Raw genomic sequence first — 26,354 nt, forward strand, 5'->3', positions numbered from 1 at the left:
TACATTTACATTTATGGCATTTGGCAGATACATTTATCTCATTTATATACAACTGAGCAATTGAGGGTTAAGGGCTTTGCTCAGGGGGTCCAGCAATGACAGCTTGGTGGTATTGGGATTTGAACCTGGCCTTTTAATCAGAAGTCAGCATAATATGGGAAGTGGTAGCTCAGTTGTTAAAATGTATGTCATGCGATCAAATCCCAACACCACCAAGTTGCCACTGCTGGGCCTTGAAACAAGGCCCTTAACCCTCAACACTGGATAAAGGTCTCTCCCAAATGCCATAAATTAAAATGCATATAAAGACATATTAGACAGTTGAACACTTTTAAATTTGTGCCATCAAAATTTGCAAAAGGATCATTCATGTTCCAGCATGACTGCCCATAACCATGTTATTGATAGATTATTACAAGTACATGCTGCACTGTGACTTAGTGCTTAGACCTTTGCACGAATTATAGCAATAAAGTACCAGGAACATTACAATTTAAAATTTAATTTTAAGTAATATGCAGAATGTAAACGACCTGATGTCTAACCATCCTGCTTGTAATTCTGATAATGTCTCTTTTGTTTGCATATTTAGACCTAATGACAGAAATCCGTACAGAAGGATGGCTGGATCTTTCAGGTCTCAATTATAGACATTTGAGGTCGAGGCCTTCTCTTCAGACATCAGTGCATAACATCAGTAATGCATTTATTTAATTCCCACAGACCCGCTCCAAAAGCTTTCTGAGAAGCTGGACGCTGTTATATCCAGCCATGCTTTTGGAATAGGATGGAAACACCAAGCTTACAGGTGTAATGAACTTGTACTGAACTAACCTAAACCCTAACCCAGGTGTCCTTACATTTTTGGCTTAAACTTGATAGACTTGAAAAACTGATTTGGTCTCATGTAAGAATTTGGGATCCTGTTTCAGCAGTTAAAAGAATTATGTTTAAAAAAAAAAAAAAGACAGATTTTGCTCTCGTTTCTCTTCCCGTACATGTGGTGTGTACACACCGGTACAGTGGCACGTCTATAAGGACACGTCAGTTCTGAATCGCCATAAGGCCAATGTGGACTTCGTCATGAAGTGAGTGAAAGCTGTGCAGCCAATCAGAAATTGGGAAATGTAGACGTGATGGATGGTCAGCCAATAAGCGCGGGTTTAACGTGGCTGGGCGGGGCTGTGAGTGCTCCGCGAGTACTGTGTTAGGGGGAAATAGTGAGGTGTGGAACGGTAGCAGAGTGGAGAAGCGCCGATGAAAGAAATTGGTAATTATAAAAAAAAAAAAAGAAAATAATAATAAAAGTACACATTTTGAGACGAATGTAGACACTTTGCAATGCATACGGAGAAAATGAAGTCAAATATATATATAGTTGTGAAGCAGACTGTGTTGTTAGCTTGCTAGCAAGCTAGTTCAGGCTAGCAGTAGAAAATGAACTGTTTTGAATGATTTGTGTAACAGTTTATATTGCATTCTTTTTCTATATTTGTCGTCCGAAAGTGTCGGGAATTGCAAATTTATGTTGCATGAAATCTGAGCATTTTTTTGGGTTTCAGTACAGTAGAAAGTAGCTATGATCCTGTTAGACATTCAACGTAGTTAAAGTATCGAATTCCATGGATTGGTTTATTCGCTTATTTGGGTTAGTTCATGCTAATATGAACGCGCACCTTAATTTTTTCTTTGCTAAAGAAAAAAAAAAAAAAAAGAAGCCCAACCTTGATTTACTATTTCCCTACCCGTATTCGAGAACGCCTGCTCAGTCTCTTGAGCACAGATTGAGTCCCATTTAGAAGCGTTTTGAGTGAACAGTGAAATCAACCAATGAGCGACGAGGAGCTCGAGACTATAAGCCAATCCTAGAGCAGGGGGCGGGATTTGCGTAAATACAGGTAGAATAAATGAAACCAAGTTTACCTGACTGGATTAGCTGCACTATTGTGGAGTTGTCAGACTGGCTGGTTGGAACAATAATGTCACAGGAGTCAAGACTAAATGTTACACAAGTCGTTAAATGTTCATACTGTCTGTATTATCTCACATAGTCTGTATTGTCTTGATATGTCTGTCTTGTCTTGTATAGTAAAAACTACACGTACAGTGTTATTTATGTCTCTACTTTTCAGAGTCACTAACAGCTAGAACCAAATTCTCCGTGTCCAACACACTTGGACAATAAATCTGATTCTGATTTTTCTTTTCTATCGCAGGTGTTTTCTGTTAGAGGAAAGATGACCAAGATGGGCTTCCTGCGGCTGTCCTACGAGAAGCAGGACACGCTGCTGAAGCTCCTCATCCTGTCCATGGCGGCCGTGCTGTGTAAGTGTTCTTCAATTAGGTTTTTTTAATTTAATTTAATTTAATTTTTTATGTTTTACCATGTCTTAACATCTAACACTCTTTTCTCTTTTTTTTTCTCTCTCTCTTTCTCCCTCTCTCTCTCTCTCTCTCTCTCTCTCTCTCTCTCTCTCTCTCTCTCTCACTCTCTCTCAAACTCAGCGTTTTCTACTCGCCTTTTCTCTGTGTTGAGGTTTGAGAGCGTCATCCATGAGTTCGATCCGTAAGTATTCACACACACATTAAGGTGGAGCTCATAAGGTATGATGCAAGATGTTTACCATGCACAATTTTGTCTTTTTTTTCTTCTGTATTTCTCAGGTATTTTAATTACCGCACCACTCGCTTCCTAGCCGAGGAGGGCTTTTACAAGTTCCACAACTGGTTTGATGACCGTGCATGGTACCCGCTCGGGAGAATCATTGGAGGCACCATCTATCCCGGTATGCGGGGCGAAACCAAACACACTACTTGTATACTATGTCTGATGCTACACCAGCCATGGTGCATTCTAAAAGCTTGCTCACAAATGAATTCACGGCATGTCCGTTGCTGCAAGTTGTAGGTTTTAATTATTGCTCTCTAACCTTTTAACATGTCCTGTTACCATAACAACCACTATTTTGACTCTTTATGCGTGCTCTTATATCGATTTTTACATACGTTTCTAAATCTTATTTAGTGACCTCTCAGTTTGAGTTCCTATGTATGGACTTAAGAGATAAAACTTTCTGGTGCGCAGGTTTGATGGTGACCTCTGCAGCCCTTTACCACATGCTGCACTTCTTCCACATCACCATTGACATCCGAAACGTGTGTGTGTTCCTCGCTCCGCTCTTCTCCTCTTTCACCGCCATCGTCACCTACCACTTCACCAAGGAGCTGAAGGTTTGTCCCGTCTGTCCTCACTGATGTGGTGCAGGTTGCGCATGTTCGCTCGTATAGAAAAGTAACCAGGTTCAATTTATAAATTCTTTTCTTGACAGGATGCTGGGGCCGGACTTCTCGCCGCTGCCATGATCGCAGTCGTGCCGGGATACATTTCCCGATCTGTTGCAGGCTCCTACGATAACGAAGGTCTCAAAAATATACGATAATTGTGTTTTATTCCTAATTTGTGGTATAACTAATAATTTTGCCATGTGACCATGATAATAAGACTAGGTCAATATTTACACAGTGAAGAATTGTTCCTGATTATAATTTGAGACACATTTCTGTGACACACTTCTCCTCCTTGCTCTGTGAAGGGATCGCCATTTTCTGCATGTTGCTGACCTACTACATGTGGATCAAGGCGGTAAAGACAGGTTCAATCTACTGGTCATCCATCTGTGCACTTGCGTACTTCTACATGGTGAGCATTTTCACAGGTCTTAGTGCTTGTTATCCTTATGCATGACTAGAACAGACTGATTGTCTTTATATTTGTCTGCAGGTGTCCTCATGGGGAGGTTACGTGTTCCTCATCAACCTGATCCCTCTGCACGTTCTGGTGTTGATGTTCACCGGACGATTCTCTCACCGCATCTATGTGGCTTACTGCACTGTGTACTGCCTGGGCACCATCCTGTCCATGCAGATCTCCTTTGTGGGATTCCAGGTAGATAATGTGGCAGATCATGGTTTATAATGAATGCTTTCATGCATAGTGTCCACACTTGCTTCATATATTTTCCTATAAACAGCCATAAGTTACCCCAAAATCGTAAATCATAGCAAGAGATCTAGAGAGCATAGATTTAAATTAAACCTTTTACTTTAATTATTTGCTCACTCACTCTTTGCTGGTATGTTTGCTGATTAATATTTGACTTTGATGCACATTTATTTAAAAAAAAAAAAATTATTTAATTTTTTTTTTTTTTTTTTTTATAATTTTTTTATTTTATTTTATTTATTTATTTATTTTTTTAGAAAAAGTGTAAATCAATATAACATGAAACATAAGGTCTGTTTTCTGGAAGAGTAAAAAAAACGCACCTCACCTGTGTTCTGAGCTGCACGGCATCGGGTGATTTTTAAACGCACGACGATGCCAAAAGAGCAACTCCCGAGAGAAATAGTTGTGAAAGGAAGGAGGAAGACAGTGAAGAATGACTTACTTGGTCGGCTACTGTTTAGATACAAGCCGTTGTAATGTGTTGAGTCTGGGTAAAGAGAGAGCTCACTAACTCCAGTAGCTACAGAAATCATATAAGCACAGACAGGTTTCCAAAACTCGTGCTTTTTTATTTTTCTTGGCAACAGCGTTACAGGTTAGTCAAAGAAACTTAGAATTCAGCATCAGAAAATAATAAAGACATAATTCACGTCTTGAACACACGCAGTAATAGCGGAAAAATGCAGTGGCATGCTATTCCCAAAATACCGCTATGCTCCTAAAGGAAGCGCAACATATTTCACCCGTTACACCGTGTGTAACGTGTCTTTCGTTAAAGCCTGTGTAAAGTAAATTAGTGTAGACAGCGGCTTATAGACAGGTGCGGCTTATTTATGTTAAAAATAAAAATATTTGTAAAATTCAGTGGGTGTGGCTTATATATGGGTGCGCTTTATAGTCCGGAAATTACGGTGTGTATATATAGATCTATTCACTTTTACTAGTAACAAGTCACTTGTATGTGCTAATATTTTCTGCAGTGGATGTGAACTGCCCAGCACTTTGTTCTGTCGTAGGCAACGTAGCACAACTGACATGTACTAATCGCTGTCGAAGGCAGTAGTTTTGTCTAAATCAAGCATGAGTTCTTAGTAAACAGTGTAACAGTGACACCTATGCATTTGTTATAGGTGGCTTTTATTTTAAAAGGCCACTATTGTTCTTTATTAACATCATCAGTGCGCTTATGCACTTCAGCGAATGTGTTGGACAGCTTCCAAGAAACTTTTCAACAAGAATATAGAAGAATAGAATAGTCTTTATATGTCACATGTACATTAAAGCACAGTGAAATTCTTTCTTCGCATATCCTAGCTCGCCTAGAAGCTGGGGTCAGAGCGCAGAGTCAGCTATTATACAGTGCTCCTGGAGCACAAAGGGGGTTAAGGGCCTTGCTCAAGGACCCATGAGTGGCAGCTTGGTGATACCGGGGCTTGAACCCGTGACCTTCCGATCAGTAACCCAGAGCCTTAACCACTGAGCTTGTGTGTGAAAGAACATATTTTTAAAATGCTATTTAAAAACAAAAAGGCAATTTTCAAAATTGGTTTTATAAATGTTCCTTAAATATTCCAATAATTCTGAGCACCACACATGTTTGATTGACTGTGTAACACATTTGGTTCATTGTTCTTTATCAGTGTAAGTCGATGTTGCTATTTCACGTTATGATGCTAGTTTTTTTTAAACATGGCAAAAGTTTACATTTTCTAAACAGTTTTTGTGATTATTTATTAAATATATATTGAATTCGATCTCCCACATTTTCTCACTGTAATGTTTCATTTACTGTTTATTATAGTGAAATATCATGTATATTAGAACATACTTAAGTATAAATCAAACGTATCATAAATATATTCCGGCCCCCTAAAACCATTCCAATTTCTCATGTGGCCCTTTTGGAAAAAATAATTGCCCACCCCTGGTCGAAATGTTCCTGCTGCTTTTTGCTCATCAATCAAAAAAAAAAATGGAGGAATAATTCAAGTCATTTGTTTGGATTTGCCACAGTTTGTCACGCTGTCTCTGAAATCATGCATGAATCCAAGGTAAATATTTTAATCACCTTTTTTTTTCTTTTACTTTTTTTTTCAAAGCCTGTGCAATCCTCCGAGCACATGGCTGCCTTCGGCGTGTTCGGCCTGTGTCAGATTCACGCCTTCGTGGACTACCTGCGCAGCAAACTCAACGCCCAGCAGTTCGAGATCCTCTTCAGAAGCGTAATTTCCCTGGTCGGCTTTGTGCTGCTCTCTGTCGGAGCCGTTTTCATGCTAACTGGTAAGGACATGACACACCCAGTGTGTGTGTACACACACACACACACACACACACACACACACACACACACACACACACACACACACACACACACACACACACACACACACACACACACACACACACACACACACACACACACACACACACACACACACTCCTGCTCAGTCTGTGTGTGCTCATCTTAATGAAAAAGTGTTGATTTAAGATTGTAGCACAGGTTATATACAGGTGATATACAAACACCAGACATGCCTATCAAGTTTCCTTGAATTTTGTTTATTACTTGTTTATTGTAACAGCTTTCTGAAATATAATAAAGATATATGACATTACTGATAGTTTTTTTTTTTTTTAAACCTGGAGAAGTCACGGTTATGGGGGTTGGAAAACAAGTTTAGTTAATTTAAATCCAATATGTAGGAGTTGATCGACAGCTGTGTATCTTCTGTCCTGTAACTATAAAAAAATATGCTCGACGTTTCATGATTTACACTTCATTTCAGTATCTAAGGCAGCATTTTTTCACATTTGACTGTTTTCAGAGAAATATAGACAGGACAGTAAGACTCACGGTTCTGTTCAGTTAATGAAAGATTATCACATCTGCTGATGTTAAACAATTTCTTACACTTTTCTAGACCTTTTATTTTATACACTACATTAGGGTGATGTCTGAAGGGCTACAAAGTTCTCACAGTGGATTCTCATAGTTTCTTCTTGGCTTGTACGTCCATAATCTGCCAGTCTTTCTGAATTGATTTCTGCTGGAGAAAGTTATTAAAATATTGTAATGTGGTAAGTGCATGTTTTTTTTTGTTTTGTTTTTTCCCACCCACCCACTCACGTTTGTGTCCTCAGGGAAGATTTCCCCCTGGACCGGCCGTTTCTACTCTCTCCTGGACCCATCTTATGCTAAGAACAACATCCCAATCATCGCCTCTGTGTCTGAGCACCAGCCGACCACGTGGTCCTCTTACTATTTTGACCTTCAGCTTTTGGTTTTTATGTTCCCAGGTAAAGAAATCTTTTGTTTAGTTTAGTTTTGTTTATTTCTTTGAAACTTTTTCAGAGATATAATTTTTTTTTTTTTTTCTTTTTTCAGTGGGTCTTTATTACTGCTTCAACAACCTGTCGGATGCCAGGATCTTCATCATCATGTATGGTGTGACCAGCATGTACTTCTCAGCTGTGATGGTAAGCTTTGTAGTGAAGCCAATTGTGATGTAAATGAATATTTCTTCTTAATTGATCAAAATTAGCCTACACACAGATTTGTTTTATATTATCATTATCAACTCATTAATATTTGATTAGATTTAATTGCTATGCAGTAGGTTCTGTAAAGACAGTTATGCAAATTTAGTTTAGTTATGATCAAATCAGTTGTGAACATTGTAAGGTAAAAAATTTATAGCTTTTTCAATATTTCTGCAAACTCTTTTCCTGTAGGTACGTCTGATGTTGGTTTTGGCACCAGTCATGTGTATCCTGTCAGGAATTGGCGTTTCCCAGGTTCTCACCACATACATGAAGAACCTGGATGTCAGCCGGCCAGATAAGAAAGGCAAGAAGCAGCAGGACTCCACCTATCCCATCAAGAACGAGGTAAAAACAAATCAATTTCTAGTCTATGATTGGAAGTAGGTGTGATATGTGGAATTCTGCTGGAACATTAAATGACAGGAAAATATTTTTTTTTACTCTTCTGATTTGTAAGCAGTTCAACAAATATAACATTTTTATGTACTTTTTGAACATCTAATTCCACATTTAGTCCCCATTTGCTGTTATAATAAACTCCACTCTTCAGGGAAGATGTTCCACTAGGTTTTGGAGTGTGTTTCACAACGGTGTTAGTTAAGTCAGGTACTAATGTAGGTTGAGGAGGTCTGGGGTGCAGTCAGCGTTGCAATTCACCCCAGAGGTGGTCAGTAGGGTTAAGGTCAGAGCTCTTTTGCAGGCCACTCAAGATCTTCCACTCTTACCCATGTAAAGTACATCTTCATCAAGCTCACTTTGTGCACAGGAGCATTGTCATGCTGGAACAGGTTTGGGTCTCCTAGTTCAAGTGAAGAGGAGATTTAATGCTACTGCATTTAAAGACATCCTATACAAGCGTGTACCTTCCACTATGTGGTAGCGGTAGAACTACATATGGCTGGAAAAGTTTGTATCGTGTATCAAAATCTTAGTCTTTAATATTGAAATGTATGAATTATGACATTGTCTACTAATAGTAAGTTCAGTTTAAAGAAATTTAAGAGAGTTGGAATTTTTCCTACCCGAGATATAAACAGGGAATTAACAGAAAAAGTCATCAAGTACCAATAATTGTGTTTTGCTGTCTTCAAAATAGTTAACATGTGACCTTGTCTTAAATAGAAATCAAACGGTTCACACCAGACAGTAAACAAAAGCCTGCGTTACTTTTATTTGTGTTCAAACAAACCTTGCTGATTGTCCGATTGTGTTTTTCTTGTTTTCCGTCTGCCTGCAGGTTGCCAGCGGCATGATCTTGGTCATGGCTTTCTTTCTTATCACTTACACCTTCCACTCGACATGGGTGACGAGCGAGGCCTATTCCTCTCCCTCCATTGTGCTCTCGGCTCGTGGAGGTGATGGCAGTCGTATCATCTTTGACGATTTTAGAGAGGCTTACTACTGGCTCCGACACAATACTCCTGAGGTCAGCCTGTGTGCTTTACCCCTGAGGCCAGAAATGTGTGATTTACACACATTTCTTTCTGTTGAGGAGGAAATCTGTTTAATTAGAATTCACTTATCATCATAGTGATTCGAACTGAGGTTTTATTTCAGCTTACCAGTGTGGTCAAATGTTGGCCATTTACTTTACAAGCAACTTTTCATTCATTTATGTTAATTTATTTCCCAGTAAGATTTGAGTCTTCTAGTCAAAGTGAAGGGGAAAATGTTATGCTACTACATCCAAAGATATCTGTACAATTGTGTGTCCACCTTTGTGGTATCAGTTTGAGGAAGAGCCACATTTGATTTGGAATATCAGGTCTCCAAATAGCGTTTCTCCTGGAAGGACTGACTACAGATTCACAGCTTCCTTTACAAACATTTTTAATTGTAAAGCTAATTAACATTCTACAAAATGTGTAGCAGTGTTTATTCATGAATTTCTAGTAATTAGACACCTTTATATTTAAAGTAAAGCTTTTTAGATATTTTTTATAATTATTATAATATTAACAACGGTTAATAATAGTGAGTCAAATCAACTACTCGTTTTTTTTTTTTTTTTTTTTCTTTTGCTCATTCACTTTCTGTATTTGTTTCTATGAACGCCATGTTTTTTCTCCTTCCAGGATGCTAAGGTCATGTCGTGGTGGGATTACGGCTACCAGATAACCGCCATGGCAAATCGAACAATCCTGGTCGACAACAACACATGGAACAACACGCACATCTCTCGAGTCGGCCAGGTAAACCCAACGTTCTTTCAGACTGGTTTTATTGTTTTTATCCAGGTTTTATGCTATAGAACTAGTCTATATATTGATGTGTGTGTGTGTGTAGGCGATGGCCTCTTCAGAAGAAAAGGCCTATGAGATCATGCGAGAACTGGACGTCAGCTATGTATTGGTGATCTTCGGCGGATTGACTGGATATTCATCAGATGGTACAAGCTTATTTTTATATTTTTTATATATATATATATATATATATATATATATATATATATATATATATATATATATATATATAAAACAAAATTATTTGCTTTAAGAATGTTAATGGAGAAGTATAGAAAAAGTCAGAAGGCGTTGCATTGTGTGTTTGTGGATTTAGAGAAAGCATATGCCAGGGTGCCGAGAGGAGTTGTGGTACTGTATGAGGAAGTCAGGTGTGTCAGAGAAGTATGTGAGGGTGGTGGAGGACATGTATGAGGACAGTGTGACAGTAGTGAAGTGTGCAGTAGGGACGACAGACTGGTTCAAGGTGGAGGTGGAACTGCATCAAGGATCGACCCTAAGCCCTCTCCTGTTTGCAGTGGTGATGGATAGGCTGACAGACGAGCTCAGACAGGCGTCTCCGTGGACTATGATGTTTGCGGATGATATTGTGATTTGGGGTGAGAGTAGGAAACAGGTTGAGAAGAGCCTGGAGAGGAGGAGGTACGTGCTGGAGAGAAGGGGAATGAAAGTCAGTAGGAGTAAGACAGAGTACATGTGTGTGAATGAGAGGAAGGGCAGTGGAGTGATGTGGTTGCAGGGAGAAGAGGTGGTGAAGGTTGAGGAGTTTAGGTACCGGGGTTCAACAGTACAAAGTAATGGAAAGTGTATTAGAGAAGTGAAGAAAAGAGTGCAGGCAGGGTGGAGTGGGTGGAGAAGACTGGCAGGAGTGATTTGTGATAGAAGGGTAGGCAGATGTAGAGGACAGAATACAGTAGTATGGAGACGATGATCCGCTGTGGTGACCCATAATGGGCGAAACCAAAAGAAGAAGAGAGAACATATATATATAATTTTTTTATTTATTGTTTATTGTGGGTTTTTTTTTATTCTTTTGTATTTCATTTTATTTATCCTATTCTTTTTCAAGCAAAACAAGAGACTGTTCATTAAGTTTTTTTAGTTTAATATTCCAATTTAGTCTTTTTCTTGTCTTGTAGACATAAATAAGTTTTTGTGGATGGTGCGTATCGGAGGCAGCACAGACACGGGGCGGCACATCAGGGAGCACGATTACTACACTCCCACTGGCGAGTTCCGCGTGGACCGTGAAGGTTCTCCAGTTCTACTCAACTGCTTAATGTACAAGATGTGCTACTACCGCTTCGGCCAGGTCTACACTGAGGCCAGTAAGTGTCTCTGTTCAGGCTGTTCCAGTGGTTCTGGATTTTAATTCAACCTGCACTTTTGTTTAGACAACTAACACCATGCCTTTTGCAGAACGTCCTCCTGGTTACGATCGTGTCCGTAATGCCGAGATTGGCAACAAGGACTTTGAGCTGGATGTGCTCGAGGAGGCATACACCACAGAGCACTGGCTAGTCAGGATATACAAGGTAAACCTCCAAACATCACTTTAGTTCTTCTCTGTAAAGTTAAATTAAGATCTGCTGATTAACATGTCCTTCTCTCCTGTCCAACAGGTGAAAGACCTTGACAACCGAGGCCTCTCGAGAACGTAATGCCCAAACACTCACAACACTCTCTGTCTCTCTCACACACACACAAACACAGAGCACTGAACACCTTCCCCTGTGATCTGAAAAGCTGTGTGGATATTTTTTTATACTTCTGTTGTGATTGCAAGAAAGATTCTATTGCATTTTTTATGATTTACAATGTGGTGTTACTTTTTTTTTTTGGAATGAAGTGAGACTTCAAAACATCCAGGAAACTGTCAGTATGTATTTCTGCAATCAGTGACCAAGCAAATGATTTGTCTACCAAAGGGGTAATAAATGGAGTGAATGGAATGGTGTGGTGTTTTTTTGTTTTGGTTTTTTGGTTGAAGGTGTTTAAAAAATAAAACTGGTTCCGTCATAACCTTGTGCAATGCAGAGAAAACCTGCAATGCTGTGACTGTTAATTTGTTATTGATGTATAACATAAATTAAAATATTTGTACGTATATTTTTTTTTATACTATTACTGATCCCAGTACTACAGTTAATTCATTAGATTTTATTGATATCCAGTGCTAAACAAATTTGCAGTACATTTGGAAACAAGTATTTAATTGCAATCATTAGAAATTGTAAATGAATAACTAAATATTAATAATATAATTAAATCCAATGAAGATCAAATTACTTTTAAATATATACATTATTACTTATAATAAAAATATAAAATATTGTCACAATAAACGGAGCGGAGGCCATTTAAGATAATAGTTAAAGGAGACGTTTGAGCCAATCAGAGCTCGACTTATCATCCGGGCACGTTTTGCTTACGCTTTGCCAGTATGAAAGCAGGGACTCGTGGGATATGTAGTTAGTAGTTTCAATAGTGAAATAAAACTAAAGGTTATATGGCGTTAGCAACAGTTATTGGGGCACAAAATTGGTTTAATGTGCAATTCGAGAGTCTATTCATAAAAAGTACATTATAAAAAAATATGCATTGCTGAATGAAAAAAAAAAAGTTATTCACTTCCGGGAGCGACCAGACGCGACGTACGAACAAAGGGGCGGGGCCACGTCATGATATATAGTTAAGGCTTCCAGCGTGAGGGTCGGTTGAAAGTCTGAGCAGGAAGAGTCAGTTTTAGTCCAAAGTCAGTTGACTGTAGTAATGTATAGGTGGCATAAAATCTGGTTTAATGTCCGCATATGCAAAGCGTCTTCTTTACTAAAGTCCAACAACTGCAGCCGGAGCTTCAGTACTGACAGATATGTCCGGAAAGACCACATCACCCAGGGTGAGTTAAAGCTGTACAGCTGCATTCAGCATACATTCATTAATAATCTGTCAGATAAAGAGTCAAACCCAGAAACCATTCAGTGTCCTTTATAGATCTGCAACGTACACAGCTTATTACTTATCTAACACGTCCCAAAATATCTGAAATAAAATCAAATATATTAAATAAATGATTTTTAGGGAGAAATGTATAGGCACTAAGATATAAATGTAAATGTTATGTGTCTGTAAAGCTGCATGGTGTAGACCTTGACTGATGTTGACACATTTCTAGAGTTTTTGCTTCCTTCACCTAATCCTTAACTTTTACACCTTATAAATGATTTATTATGCAAATATTATACAATTGATTATTTGAATAATTATCTTTTTTTTAATTGTAACTAAAAATATTCAGCAACCAGAATCTGTAAAAAAAAAAAAAAAAAAAAAAACTCATCATACTGTACATTTCTTAAAAGAAACTATAAAGTCATCATCAATAAATAAACAAATAATTAAGTCCAATTCCAAAAAGTTGGGACATTATGTAAAAACAGAATGCTATGATTGGCCAATCTCATAAACCCATATTTTATTCACAGTAAAACATAGAAAACAGAGAATGCATCATTTGAATACAAAATAAGGTCATTTTGAATTTCATATCTGCAACATGTCTTAAAACCTCTCCTCTTTTTATAACAGTCTCTATATGTCTAGGACCTGAGGAAAGACCAGTTGCTGGAGTTTTGGGATTGCAATTTTGTTCTATTTGTGTCTGATACAGGATTCTAGCTGCCCAAAAAACCCTGTCTTCTTTGTCATATTTTTCGTTTCATGATGCGTCAAATGTTTTCAGTTAGTGACTCCAGGTCAGTTCAGCAACCAGACTCTTCCACTGTAAAGCCATGCTGTTGCAATAGATGCTGTAAGTGGATTTCTATTCTCTTGCTGAAATTCGCAAGGCCTTTCTTGAAAACTACCTCATCTGGATGGAAGCATGTGTCGCTCTTTTTTTTTTTTTTTTGCCCTGCAGTGCCTGAAGGTCACTGAAATTGGCATGGGCTAACCCTAGATTTTTCAGATTCTCTGACTCTTTTGCTAAACATTTGTACTGTAGATAATCAGAAATTCAAAGTTCTAGCGATTTTAGAATAAACATTGTTCTGAAACTGTTCTTTAGTGACAGTGTTTTTGCAGATTCATGAACCTCTCTGAATCTTTACTTCTAAGAGCCTCTGCCTTCCTAAGGTATTTTTTTTTTTTAATACCCAGCTGTTTAATTCCCCCAGCTGTTCTTATTAACAGTAACACTTACTTTTTTAGCCTATTGTTGCTCCGTCTCAATTTCTTCCAGATGTGTTGTGACTATCAAATCATATAAAAAAAATTTCCTTTAAATGTTACATTTTATAAATGTAAACATTTGATGTTCTACTGTGAATAAAATATGGGTTTATAAGCAAATCAATGCATTTAGAGGGTTTTTTTTTTTTTTTTTTTTTTTTTTTAACGTTCCACAATGTTCTACTAGGAGTTGTGAGAATTTTTTTGTTTGTTTGTTTTCCTCAAAAACTACTCCATTAGTGTCTTCTCTTTCAAACTGACTTCTCAAATCCCCAAAAATAAGACTGGTATTGGTTAGATTAAGTTGATTATAGTTTTTTTTTTTCCCCTCATTTTGTAAATGCAGATTTGGAGAAGCAGTTTAAAGAACTTCGTGATAAAGTGACAGCAGCGATGCCCGGCAGTGACTGGAGCCCGATCAAGCTGACCCATGGCCTTCCTCCTGAGCGGGTAGACATCGTGATTGTCGGAGGAGGAGTAATTGGCTGGTCCATTGCTTACTGGCTGAAGAATAAAGTGATGTCTCGGGATTCGCTGAGGGTGTTGCTGGTGGAGAAGGATCCCACTGTAAGTCACACTCATCCAAGCCTTATGTTGTTTGTGACTTTTTGGCATTTTCATATCATTTCTGTTTATTCTCTTTGTGTGTGTTTGTGTTCTCAGTACAGTCAGGCGTCCACCGTGCTCTCTGCTGGAGGCATTCGGCAGCAGTTCTCGCTGAAGGAAAACATCCAGCTCTCGCTGGCCTCTGCTAACTTCCTGAAGAATATTAATGTAATCCTTTCCTTTATACTTAGGAGTTTATTAGGAATGCCAGATCTAATGCTCATTATTAAGCAGATCACAGTAACAATTGCTTTAATCATAAGAGATACGTGATGTGATGTACGTGAAATTGGTTTAGGAATTAGATGTTTCTTTGTACAGGAACATCTTGGTGTGGTGAACGAGGATCCCATTGACCTGCAGTTTAATCACTCTGGTTATCTGTTCTTGGCCAGTGAAGCATCAGCACATATTATTGAGGAGAACTACGTGATTCAAAAGTGAGCATAGTTTACAGCTAAAGACTAGACCATACATTTATGATCTGTGCAGGTTTACTGCAATTAATTGTGTGTACACACAGGGTTTTCTGTTTAACTTCAGGTGTTGTGACCTGTAATGGGCAATCATTCATGTGGTTAACAATGTTGCTTATATAAGGTCATCATGGCCCTTTAGCTTGCGAGCGGAATCGATTCACTACGATCCGAGTTGGGTCTCATCAGAGTTAATTCCCAGCTAGTAGAGTTCAATTCCAACTATTCAAGTAGATTCAAAAGTCCTAAACTCCTTTTAAGTCCCAAATTCTGTAGAATTCCTTTGTGAATCAATGTTAAATAGGGTTAAATAGAGTTCTGCAACGAGGCGAAGCACGTCCCATGATTCAAGTCAACTTCCACCTTTAAAGTTGCGAGTCTCTATGCTTTCTAAGCAAAAATAAGCCTGGTCAATATACTTTGCATACAGTGCATTCAGAAAGTATTCACATCCCACTTTTTTCAGTTTCATGTTGCAGAATGTATGTTGACACTACAAATGCTTTTATTATTATTATTATTAATCTACACCTTGACAAAGTGAATTCAAAATTCTAGAAATGTCTATTAATGTATTTAAAAATAATATAAGATGTATATCAGTATTCAGACTTTAATTAGTACTTAGTTGAAGCACCTTTGGCAGCAATTACATCCTCGAGTTCAAGTTTATTTCTATAGTGCTTAACACAATGGACATTGTTTCTAAGCAGCTTTACAGAATGTGTATTTATCCCTGATGAGCAAGCCTGGGGTGAGCGTGGCAAGGACAAACTCCCTTAGATGTTATGAGTAAGAAACCTTGAGAGGAACCAGACTCAAAAGGGGAACCCATCCAATTTTGGTTGATATCAAGAGTGTGATTATAGATTATAGAGTGTAAGGTTTTTTTTTTTTTTTGGGTATGATGCACCAAGCTTTGAACACCTGGGTTGTCCTGAACCGACTCCTGTGCTTTCTTGGATGTGTGCTTAGGGTCATTGTCATTTTGGAAGGTAAACATTCAGCCCAGCCTAGTTCCTGAGATCTGTGGAGATCTCTGTACTTTGCTACATTCAGCTTTTTTTTTACCCTGACCAGACTTTCAGTCCCTTCTGCTAAAATAAAATAAAAACAAAACAGCATGATTCTGCCACCATCATGCTTCACTGTTGGGATATTTTGTTCAAGTGATGAGGAGTACCCGGTTTTCTCCAGACATAACGTTCAGAATTGAAACTGTTTAATATTAGTTTAATCAGACCAGTGAATCTTGTTCAACACAGTTTGAGAATCCTTGAGTTGCTTTCCTGCAAACTCCAAGTGAGCTTTTGTGTGTTTTGATCTAAGTAGAGGCTTTTAGCCACTTTGCCGTGAAGGTCAGATAAGGGCAGGGCTGCATTGATTGTTATTTTCTAGAACTTTGTCCCATCTCCACACAGGATATTTTGAGTGACCATCGGGTTCTTGGTATTCATTCGAATGCTCAGTTTGGAAGGACAACCAGCACTTGGAAGATTCACGGTTATGGCAACCTTACTTTGATCTTATTGTTTGGTTTTTGCTTTGATAAGCATTTTCAGCTGTAACACCTGCTGTGACACAGCTGTGTCTGAATACTTATGTTCTAGTGACATTTTGGTTTTTCCTTTTTTTTTTTTTATTTGCAAATGTTTGTAGTATTCTGTTTTCCCTTTGTCATTATGGGGTACTGAGTGTAGATTAATGAAAGGAAATAATGAATGTAAACTATTGTAATATCAAGCTACAACATTTAGAATGGTGAAGGGGTATGAATACTTTCTAAATGCACTGTAAATGACCTTACAGATAACTGATTTTTTTATAATACATGATAACTGGCTAACTGGCTGCACAGTCGTGCAGTATAAATGTTGTGTAATAAAATGTAGAAAGGTTTGGTGAATGTAATTCTGCTGATCCAGTAAAGCTGAATGTTTGAATGACACTTTTGCTACAACTCTTTAACCTGTGTGCATTTATTTTTTTGTGGTTTAGAGAACAAGGGGCTAAAGTCATGCTGTTGTCACCTTCAAAGCTGAAGGAAAGATTTCCCTGTCTGAACACAGACGGTGTCGCTCTGGCTTCTCTCGGTTAGTCTCGAAAATGTTCAACTCTCGTGATGGCTAATGATTAGTGTATTCTGCTGACTAAAAGTTAAAGAACAAACACAAATTTTTAAGTTTTTTTAAAATATTTGCATCATATTTTTACCAGGTGAGTTTAGTGTTTTTATTTCCCGACACTGTTATGGTTCTTCTCAATCACATCATCCTATTATCAGTGTAAACATGTTTTATTTTCAATGTTTTCAAATATATTGCCTTCTATTTACCAGGATTGGAGAACGAAGGCTGGTTTGATCCTTGGACGCTCTTGAACGCCTTCAGACGCAAAGCCATGTCTATGGGAGTGTATCAGTGCTTTGGAGAGGTCACAGGTTATTATTATTATTGTTTTATTATTATTATTTGTAATACATTTTTTAAATAATGTATTACAAGCACCGAGATATTAATAGGACTCTCAGACCCTCAGAGTTTTGTAGACATCTGTTAATCTTGTGTGATTTATATATATATAATATTTGTTTTTCCAGGATTTAGATGCTCAACACAAAATGCAGAAACGATGGATGGAGACCTTCTGAACATTAGAAGGATCAAACATGTCAATGTAAGACTTGTTAACATGGCAGATATGCCAATAAAATTATATCTTCCCACAGGGTACAACAGTTCCCTGTTTAGCCCCGCTCACAGAACTTGATTGGTTGAGTGGCCAATTGAATGAAAAAAATGTCATTCGACATTAACAATGAAAATATAACAAATACAAAAACTCTTAATCTGTATATACTGACCATATCAAGATGTTATTGTTCTATAATTATGCAACTACAGTATCCAATTTATCCCATGATATGTGATGTAAATTATTTTATGGTATTGCATTAATTTGAAGCGTGAACAGGATTTTAAACTGTGACAGGTCCAGATGGCAAACAGTTTGGAGTACCAGCCTGTGGAGTGTGCCATTGTAGTGAACGCGGCTGGAGCCGGTGCAGGAAAAATTGCTGAAATGGCTGGAATCGGACATGGCCCGAAAACCAGCATGATGGCTATTCCATTACCAGTGGAACCCAGAAAGAGGTAACAATCATATTAGATATTATTTAGATCGATTCAAGTTCTGTGACTGCATAACTTTAAGTGGTGTTGTATTTTTATATTCTTTTTGCAACATTCTCCAGGTTTATTTACGTAGTGCATTGTCCTGAGGGTCCAGGCTTGGAGTGTCCATTTCTGATAGACTACTCTGGAGTTTACCTAAGGCGAGAAGGCCTTGGAGGAAATTACATCACAGGGATGTCACCAGAGGAGGTGTGGCTTATCTTAATTTCTCTGTATTTATAACTGTACTGATCAATTCAATATTAATGGCAGCAATGTTTGATAAAGTGGTGTGAAAACAAACTGTGAGAGAAAAAAATGTGAATGATTAGATTTTTGTGTAGCCACAAAAAAAATAACCTTTCCTGTGCTTTCTTATTTGTTGACTTGCTGCAGAATGAGGAACCAGATTGCAGTAACCTGGATGTGGACCATGATTTTTTTCAGGAGAAGGTCTGGCCGCATCTGGCGCATCGAGTTCCTGCATTTGAGAGTCTAAAAGTAAGTGTTGTGAACATGTATTACTGTGCTGTAGTTTTCTGCACATTAAATCACCCTTGAACATAAGACACTACCTGGATTTAACTAAGCAAGTATAAAGATTGGAAACTGAAAAAGTGGAAAAAGTTAATGTGGTCTGATAAGTCCAGATTTCATTGGTGGATGAAGTGATTCACCCATCATATCTATTGTCTTCTGTACAAGCCTGCGGGGGCAGTATTATGATCTGGGGTTGCTTCAGATGGTCGGGTCTAGGCTCAGCAATGTTATGTGCTCAAAAAATGAGGTCAGCTAACCATCTGAATTTACTGATTGACCAGGTTTTTCTATAAAAGGATTTTTATTTTTTTTTTCTTTCCTGATGGCATGGACTTATTCCAAGAGGATGAACCTAGGGTTTATTGGACTCTATGTAAAAGAATGGTTCAGGAAACATGACACATTTTATTTGTACACATGGATTGATTACTACAGTGGTCAGACTTTAACCCCATGAGCTACTGAATACATTACACAGCAGGCTGACTCTCCTATCATTAATATTCAATTCATTTTTATTTGTATAGCGCTTTTAACAATGAAAATCGTCTCAAAGCTGCTTTACACAGATAATGTGGTGATAAAAATGAATATGTTCTTTATAAGTGTAAGTTTGTCCCTGATGAGCAAGCCAGTGGCGACTGTGGCAAGAAAAAAAATTCCTCGAGATGGCATAAGGAAAAAAACTTTGAGAGGAACCAGCCTCAAGAGGGAACCCATCCTCATCTGGTTTGCACCGAATGTCCATTTATTGCAGATATATGATGTTGCGGGGTACAGTGATGGTGATCAGAAGCAAACTGTAGTCCTTAGTCAGTGTAGCAGACTATTGACATTAACTACAGTCCAAATCCATCCTCAAAGCTCCCGTTCTTACTCTGGAATTTCATGGAACCACCCAAGGCATTGAAGAGAAACTGTCCCCAGCTGCACAGAGTGGCCTCCAATCGAAGAGGACACTATCCAGAGGCAGGCCTGGACGTTGGAGGACCCGCTGGGGAAAGAGGGGAAGGAACAGTAACGGTGACAGTGACTCAGAATAACTAAAAGGGAGAACCAGAAGGTAATACAGACATGAGGGATCTTTGGGATAAGAGACGATCCACCACACCACCATCAACAAACCTGAGTGAACGAGTGAGAGGACGACAGCATACAAATACCCCAGTTCACCAAACACTCGATATCCATGATGCCTCTAGATCTGCTCCTTTTACCTAAGAAAAATCTACTAATAAGACATGGCTAAATAAAGTTTTCAGCTTTGACTTGAACACTGAGACCGTGTCTGAGTCCCGAACACTGATTGGAAGGTTGTTCCATAACTGTGGGGCTTTATAAGAGAAAGATCTGCCCCCTGCTGTAGTCTTCATTATTTGAGGTACCAACAAATCGCCTCAGTAGGCGTGGAGGATCAATTGGTAAAGAAGTTCACTCATACTGCGGCGCGAGACCGTTAAGTGCTTTATATGTCAGTAGTAGTATTTTATATTCAATGCGAGATTTTATTGGGAGCCAGTGTAGACTGATTAAAACAACTGTGATGTGCTCATATTTTCTAGATCTTGTGAGGACTCTTGCTGCTGCATTCTGAACTAACTGAAGCTTATTTATGTACTTACTCGAACACCCAGACAGTAAAGCGTTACAGTAGTCTAATCTAAATGTAACAAAAGCATGAACTAGTTTTTCTGCATCCTGTAACGACCTCATATTTCAAATTTTAGCAATATTTCTAAGGTGAAAGAAGGTGCTCCTGGTAATATTATTCATGTGAGCCTCAAAGGAAAAACTAGGGTCAATAATCACACCAAGGTCTTTGACTGCTGTACACACTGAAACAGAAACATCATCCAGAGATGCCACGTAATCGGAAAGTTTACTTCTAGCTGCATGTGGTCCAAGTAAAAGTACTTCCGTCTTATCCGGGTTGAGCAGAAGGAAGTTATCGAGCATCCACTGTCTAATGTCCTTTACACACTCCTCAACGTTTTTAAGATGATCTCTCTCTCATCTGGCTTTGCTGAAATATACAGCTGTTTATCATCAGCATAGCAATGGAAGCGAATACCATGTTTATGTATAATTTCACCCAGAGGCAGCATATATAAAGAGAAAAGCAGTGGGCCTAAGACAGATCCTTGCGGAACACCAAACTTTACCTCAGAGAGTGTGGAGAACTCACCATTTGCATCAACAAACTGATAGTCTTCAGTCAAACGACCTAAGCCAGGAGAGAGCTGTTCTTTTTATTCCAACATTGTTTTCAAGTCTAGCAAGCAGGATAGTATGATCAATGGTGTCAAAATCTGCACTAAGGTCGAGCAAAATAAGTAAAGAGACAAAACTCTGATCAGAGGCCAATAACAGGTCATTTACCACCTTAACTAGCAATGTCTCTGTGTATGATGAGGCCTCAATCCTGACTGATACATTTCAAAAATGTTTTTTCTTAGTAGATGTGAGCAGAACTGCTGTGCTACAACCTCTTGGAGATAAAGCGGAGGTTTGCCTGTAGTTGGACAGCTGACAGGATCAAGGTCAGGTTTCTTAATTAGGGGGTTGATAACTGCCAGTTTGAAGGATTTAGGTATATAACCAGTGCTAATGGAAGAGTTTATCAATTTTAAAACAGGTTCAATTACCTCTGGAGTTATCTGTTTGAAGAAACTTGTAGGCAAGGGATTGAGAATGCAGGTTGATGATTTTGATGAGGATATAAATGAAATTGTCATTCTCTTGAATAGGAGTAAAACTTTGTAATTGATTGTTATCATTACACTGCTGACTACTGGGTTATTATAAAATAGTTTGGATTAACAGTACAGACCAAAAGTTTGGACACACCTTCTCATTCAAAGAGTTTTCTTTATTTTCATGACTATGAAAATTGCAGAGTCACACTGAAGGCATCAAAACTATAAATTAACACATGTGGAATTATATACATAACAAAAAAGTGTGAAACAACTGAAAATGTCATATTGTAGGTTCTTCAAAGTAGCCACCTTTTTGCTTAGATTACTGCTTTGCACACTCTTGGCATTCTCTTGATGCCTACTTTGAAGAACCTACAATATGACATATTTTCAGTTCACTTTTTTGTTATGTATATAATTCCACATGTGTTAATTCATAGTTTTGATGCCTTCAGTGTGAATCTACAATTTTCATAGTCATGAGAATAAAGAAAACTCTTTGAATGAGCAGGTGTGTCCAAACTTTTGGTCTGTACTGTATATATAATATATATAAACTTTTGGTCTGTACTGTATATTAATTGTCAGAATTTTTTGCCAGATGTGTATAACTTTATTATTAAAAAAGTTCTTGTAATTATTACTACCTATTGATGGTGTGCATGTTACTGCAGTGCTTTTATTTCCTGTTAATTTTGCTACCGTGCTGAATAAAAACCTAGGATTATGCTTGTTATTTCTATGAGGGTGAAGAAATCTGCTGATCTAGCATCATTAAGAGATTTTCTATGACTCAGGAGATTCTCCTTCCATGCTATTTGAAATACTGTCAATTTGGTTTGACGCCATTTATGTTCTAATTTCCGAGTGGTCTGTTTTGAAGGTGCGCTTATGATCATTTTGTCACTTTGTATATAATATTAGATCTTGGGGAGAAATAATGCATCTCTGGACTGAAATAAATGTTGTGACATTGTATTAGCTTATTAACGATCCCACGGAGAATGTGTCCTTTGATAACTGATCAAAAGAAGTAATTATTATTTTTATTTTAATCAGGTGACCGGATCATGGGCTGGGTTTTATGACTACAACACGTTCGACCAGAATGGCATTGTGGGTTTGCACCCGCTGGTCAACAACATGTACTTCGCGACAGGTTTCAGCGGACATGGGCTGCAGCATTCGCCCGCCGTGGGCCGTGCCGTCGCTGAGCTCATCCTGGACGGTGGGTTTAAGACCATCGATCTGAGCGCCTTTGACTTCAGACGTATCTTTAACCTCGAGCCCATGCTGGAGAGTAACATTGTGTGATCGTGAAAAAGGAGAATCCAAAAACACTTTCATACTCGACCTGACAGCTACTTCACATTGTCTCCTCATGGGGGGGAAGAAAAATTTAATAACCAGGAACTGTGAAATGAATGCTGAACTCTCCAGATCTCTAGATAATCATCTACCAAAAGCTGCAACTTGAAAATGTGAAGCACAGAAATACTTGTCTTGCACATTTACCAAAAAAAAAAATCAAACAGAGCTAAAATGTATTACCTGTCAGTGTAGTTTATCACCTGCCACGTGTATTTACAAACAAAATCATTTATATACAAAGGATGTTTAATCTCATTTCACCCAAATAGATTTTTTTACCTTTCAATTTTGTGATGAGTACCATTACAATTAATAATAATGAAGACAGAACAGTCATCCTGAACTTTCTTCTTCTATATGTAAGTATATGTAATTATGCAGAATTGTATACACTTGTTATTATACTTTAAAGAGAGAAAATGTGGAAGGATTGTGTGTAGTTTTTTAACTTTGTTCGTCATTTTCTTTTTTTCTTTTTTCTTTTTTTTTTTTAAATAAGGGTGCCTATTACTCTGAACTTGACTAATTAAATACATTTCCAGTTGGGTGCTGGAGGGTCAATTGTGGATGTGTTTTAGCATCAATAAAATTCAGGAAAAAAACATGTTGGCTAATATCTGAGTGGAGTGGGAATGTTTGTTAACCTTTAGATAGGAGAAGATGAAAACATTATTCCAACAGTTTCATCTGTGTTTATTAACAAGGCAAAACTTGTCAGCATGCCTGGTGAATGGTATAAGTAGCTTTTAACACTGCAGATATTTATGCCATGGAACCAAACATAGGTTTTATTGTTGTAATTGTGTCTCTTTTGTTTATTTTTGTACTCATTAAATAAAAAATCAAATGTTTTTACTTTTCGTTGTTTCTGTGTACGTACGGTACATAGTACAACACCATTGGTCCTTTCGCCCACATGAAGAAAACTCAGAAAGCAGCAAAACTTAGGAAAATAATCCTGCAAATGAAGAAGTGGAGAGGTCTGTATCAGACTTTAAAATGGGACTGATCCTTTGCAACTCTTTCAATCTACTTTAATATGTAAAGCTCTCATTATCTTCACACGGTCAGTGATGTTCTGCACATACTCTTGGTCATGCATTTCCCATTAAATTCATCGTAACCATAGTTTCTGCAAGTATGACCATATTTTATATCCTAAACTTTCCACATCTCTAGATGGCCTTTTCTATATCTTCTGTTATCTCGAGATGGTCTCTTCCTGTATCGTCTGTCAGCTACAGAAGGCCACAGGTGCCTTTTGTAATGATTAAAAGTCAAACAATTTTTTACAAACACAACCATATTTTCAACATCACTTGGCCTTATCTTATTTTTATCTTATAGGTTTTTATCCCTTCCCGTGGGCTCACCACCTGCAGGAGGGACCGTAAGGGACGGTGCTCTGTGAGGATTGGGCAACAGTCGAAGGCGGGGACCTGCTTAGACTGCTGCCCCCGCGACCCGAATTACGGATAAGCGGGAGAATATGAATGAATGGAGGTTTTTATCCCCCATGGGTGAGTGCAGCACATTTCTATAGGACAGTGTTGATTCAGAGGTTAAGGCACTAGTTATTGGTTTATTTTTTTATAGTTTAATCTTTTGAGCTAGTCTGGGTCAATGTAGGGTATAGAAAAGATTTTTCTGCTGTAGCAACATAATAATTAGTTTTGTTTTTGTTTTGTTTTGAAACACATAAAATAATAATAATAACAATAATAATTAAATAAATTGTAATAAATTGAAAGAATGGGAGAACATTTGTTTAATGGTTAAATATATATAAGAATAAAAACAAAAAATAATAATAATAAATTAAAAACAAGACTGCTTCCATCACAAACTTTTGTGCTGGTGTAAAAACCAATGGTGTGTAGGAAATAACAAGTTTGGTGTTCGAGGCTCATTTTATGCAATGTGTTTGTCAACCCATGTCATGGTATTGACATATAAATTAAGACATTTCTTTGTTTAAACAAGAAAAGTATATTTTTATAGTACTACTGATCCCAGTACTACACTTCATTTATTACATTTTAATGATAACCAAATGCTAAACAATTTGCAGTTCATTTTAACATTATAAGTATTTAATCTCAATGAATATAACTACATATAAATAATATATTTAACTACTCATACATCATTTATAATTAAATATAAATAATAAAAGAAATTTTTATCTCAGTGGCTCTTAAAGCAAAAAACAGAGTGTAGGCCATTTAGACTAATAGCTGAACGAAGGTTGAAGGTTTACGCTACAATTTAAAGCAATAGTTAAAAGTGGCAACGAAGTGAGGTGACAAAGTGTGAAGTATGTGCAAACGGGCAGGGCTATGACCATGTACAATGACCAGAGATAACATTGACATTATTACATTATTACTGGTGAAGTGAATAACACTGATTATCTCATCATGGCACTGGGAATAAAGTTGATCAGTCACACCATGAAGTTATGGGAAAGAGTAGTAGAAGCCAGGCTGAGGGAAGAGGTGACCATCTGTGAACAGTATGGTTTTATGCCAAGGAAGAGCACTACAGATGCATTATTTGCTTTGAGAATGTTGATGGAAAAGTATAGAGAAGGTCAGAAGGAGTTGCACTGTGTGTTTGTGGATTTGTCAATGTGAGAGTAAAACCCTGGACCATTCAGTCTCCTCTACAAATTGGCACTGGACACGGCTTACTTCTTATCTAGAGCGTGTGTACGCATCTCAAAACCTTTGAAATAATAATGAATTGATTAAACTATTTGTCTCTGTAAAGCTGTTTTAGGAATAATGTTTATTGTTGAAAGTGCTCTACAAAGAAAACGGAATTTAATTGAATTGATTTTGCATGCTGTCGACTTTGACTGATGTGTGGAGGTGTGTTTGTTTCCTTTACTTAATCCTTCATCCTTCATCCTTTTTCACCTTATGAATTCACTTTCCAAACGAAGTTACTCGATTTCATCTTCCCTTCTATCCTTTTTCATTTAATTCTTATTTCATTATTTATTAATTGATTTAAATAATTACATGTCATTGTTAATTATAAATCGAAATAAAATTCAGAAACCCGAATCTGAATAAAAAACATAATTTGATAAAAGAAACAATAAAAAAAGGCATAATAAATGAATATTCGAATGTCAGTACAACTACAATGCTGTGTAAAATGTTAATAAATACATATTTAATTCACAATAGAAAATAGAAAAAAACAAATGTTTTAGCTAAGGAAATCGTGTAAAGCATTTTATGGAAAAAAGAATGCAATTTTAATTTAAATGGCCACCACATATCTTAAAACAGTTGGGACAATTCCATGTGTACCACTGTGCAGCATCCCCTTTTTCTAATCGTGCTGTCTAATCAGCATCTTGCCACACCTGTGAGGTGGATGGATTCTCTCGGCAAAGGAGAAGTGCTCACTAGCACAGATTTAGACAGATTTGTGAACAATATTTGAGAGAAATA

At 37.6% G+C, this 26,354-nt stretch overlaps 2 protein-coding genes across 2 annotated transcripts; both read left to right on the forward strand.

Annotated features, from left to right (window-relative positions):
* Positions 1 to 1,009: 1,009 nt before the first annotated feature.
* Positions 1,010 to 11,744, forward strand: stt3a (STT3 oligosaccharyltransferase complex catalytic subunit A). The gene is made up of 18 exons (XM_083568533.1): positions 1,010 to 1,270; positions 2,217 to 2,325; positions 2,506 to 2,566; positions 2,665 to 2,786; positions 3,086 to 3,231; positions 3,330 to 3,420; positions 3,594 to 3,700; positions 3,782 to 3,946; positions 6,106 to 6,286; positions 7,148 to 7,303; positions 7,392 to 7,483; positions 7,739 to 7,894; positions 8,787 to 8,975; positions 9,625 to 9,741; positions 9,836 to 9,938; positions 10,932 to 11,120; positions 11,212 to 11,327; positions 11,415 to 11,744. Exons 2-18 carry the CDS (start codon positions 2,238 to 2,240, stop codon positions 11,451 to 11,453), a joined length of 2,118 nt encoding a protein of 705 aa, XP_083424659.1. The 5' UTR covers positions 1,010 to 1,270; positions 2,217 to 2,237; the 3' UTR covers positions 11,454 to 11,744.
* A 710-nt stretch (positions 11,745 to 12,454) lies between these two features.
* On the forward strand, positions 12,455 to 23,738 carry foxred1 (FAD-dependent oxidoreductase domain containing 1). The gene is made up of 11 exons (XM_083568954.1): positions 12,455 to 12,691; positions 14,369 to 14,589; positions 14,686 to 14,796; positions 14,950 to 15,068; positions 17,103 to 17,197; positions 17,443 to 17,544; positions 17,704 to 17,780; positions 18,096 to 18,256; positions 18,358 to 18,487; positions 18,674 to 18,778; positions 22,576 to 23,738. The coding sequence occupies exons 1-11, from the start codon at positions 12,565 to 12,567 to the stop codon at positions 22,828 to 22,830; spliced, it is 1,503 nt and encodes a 500-aa protein (XP_083425080.1). The 5' UTR covers positions 12,455 to 12,564; the 3' UTR covers positions 22,831 to 23,738.
* The last annotated feature ends 2,616 nt before the right edge of the window (positions 23,739 to 26,354 follow it).

The sequence above is a fragment of the Silurus aristotelis genome, assembly GCF_946808225.1.
Source record: "Silurus aristotelis genome assembly, chromosome: 18".
In the NCBI taxonomy this organism is placed as follows: domain Eukaryota; kingdom Metazoa; phylum Chordata; class Actinopteri; order Siluriformes; family Siluridae; genus Silurus; species Silurus aristotelis.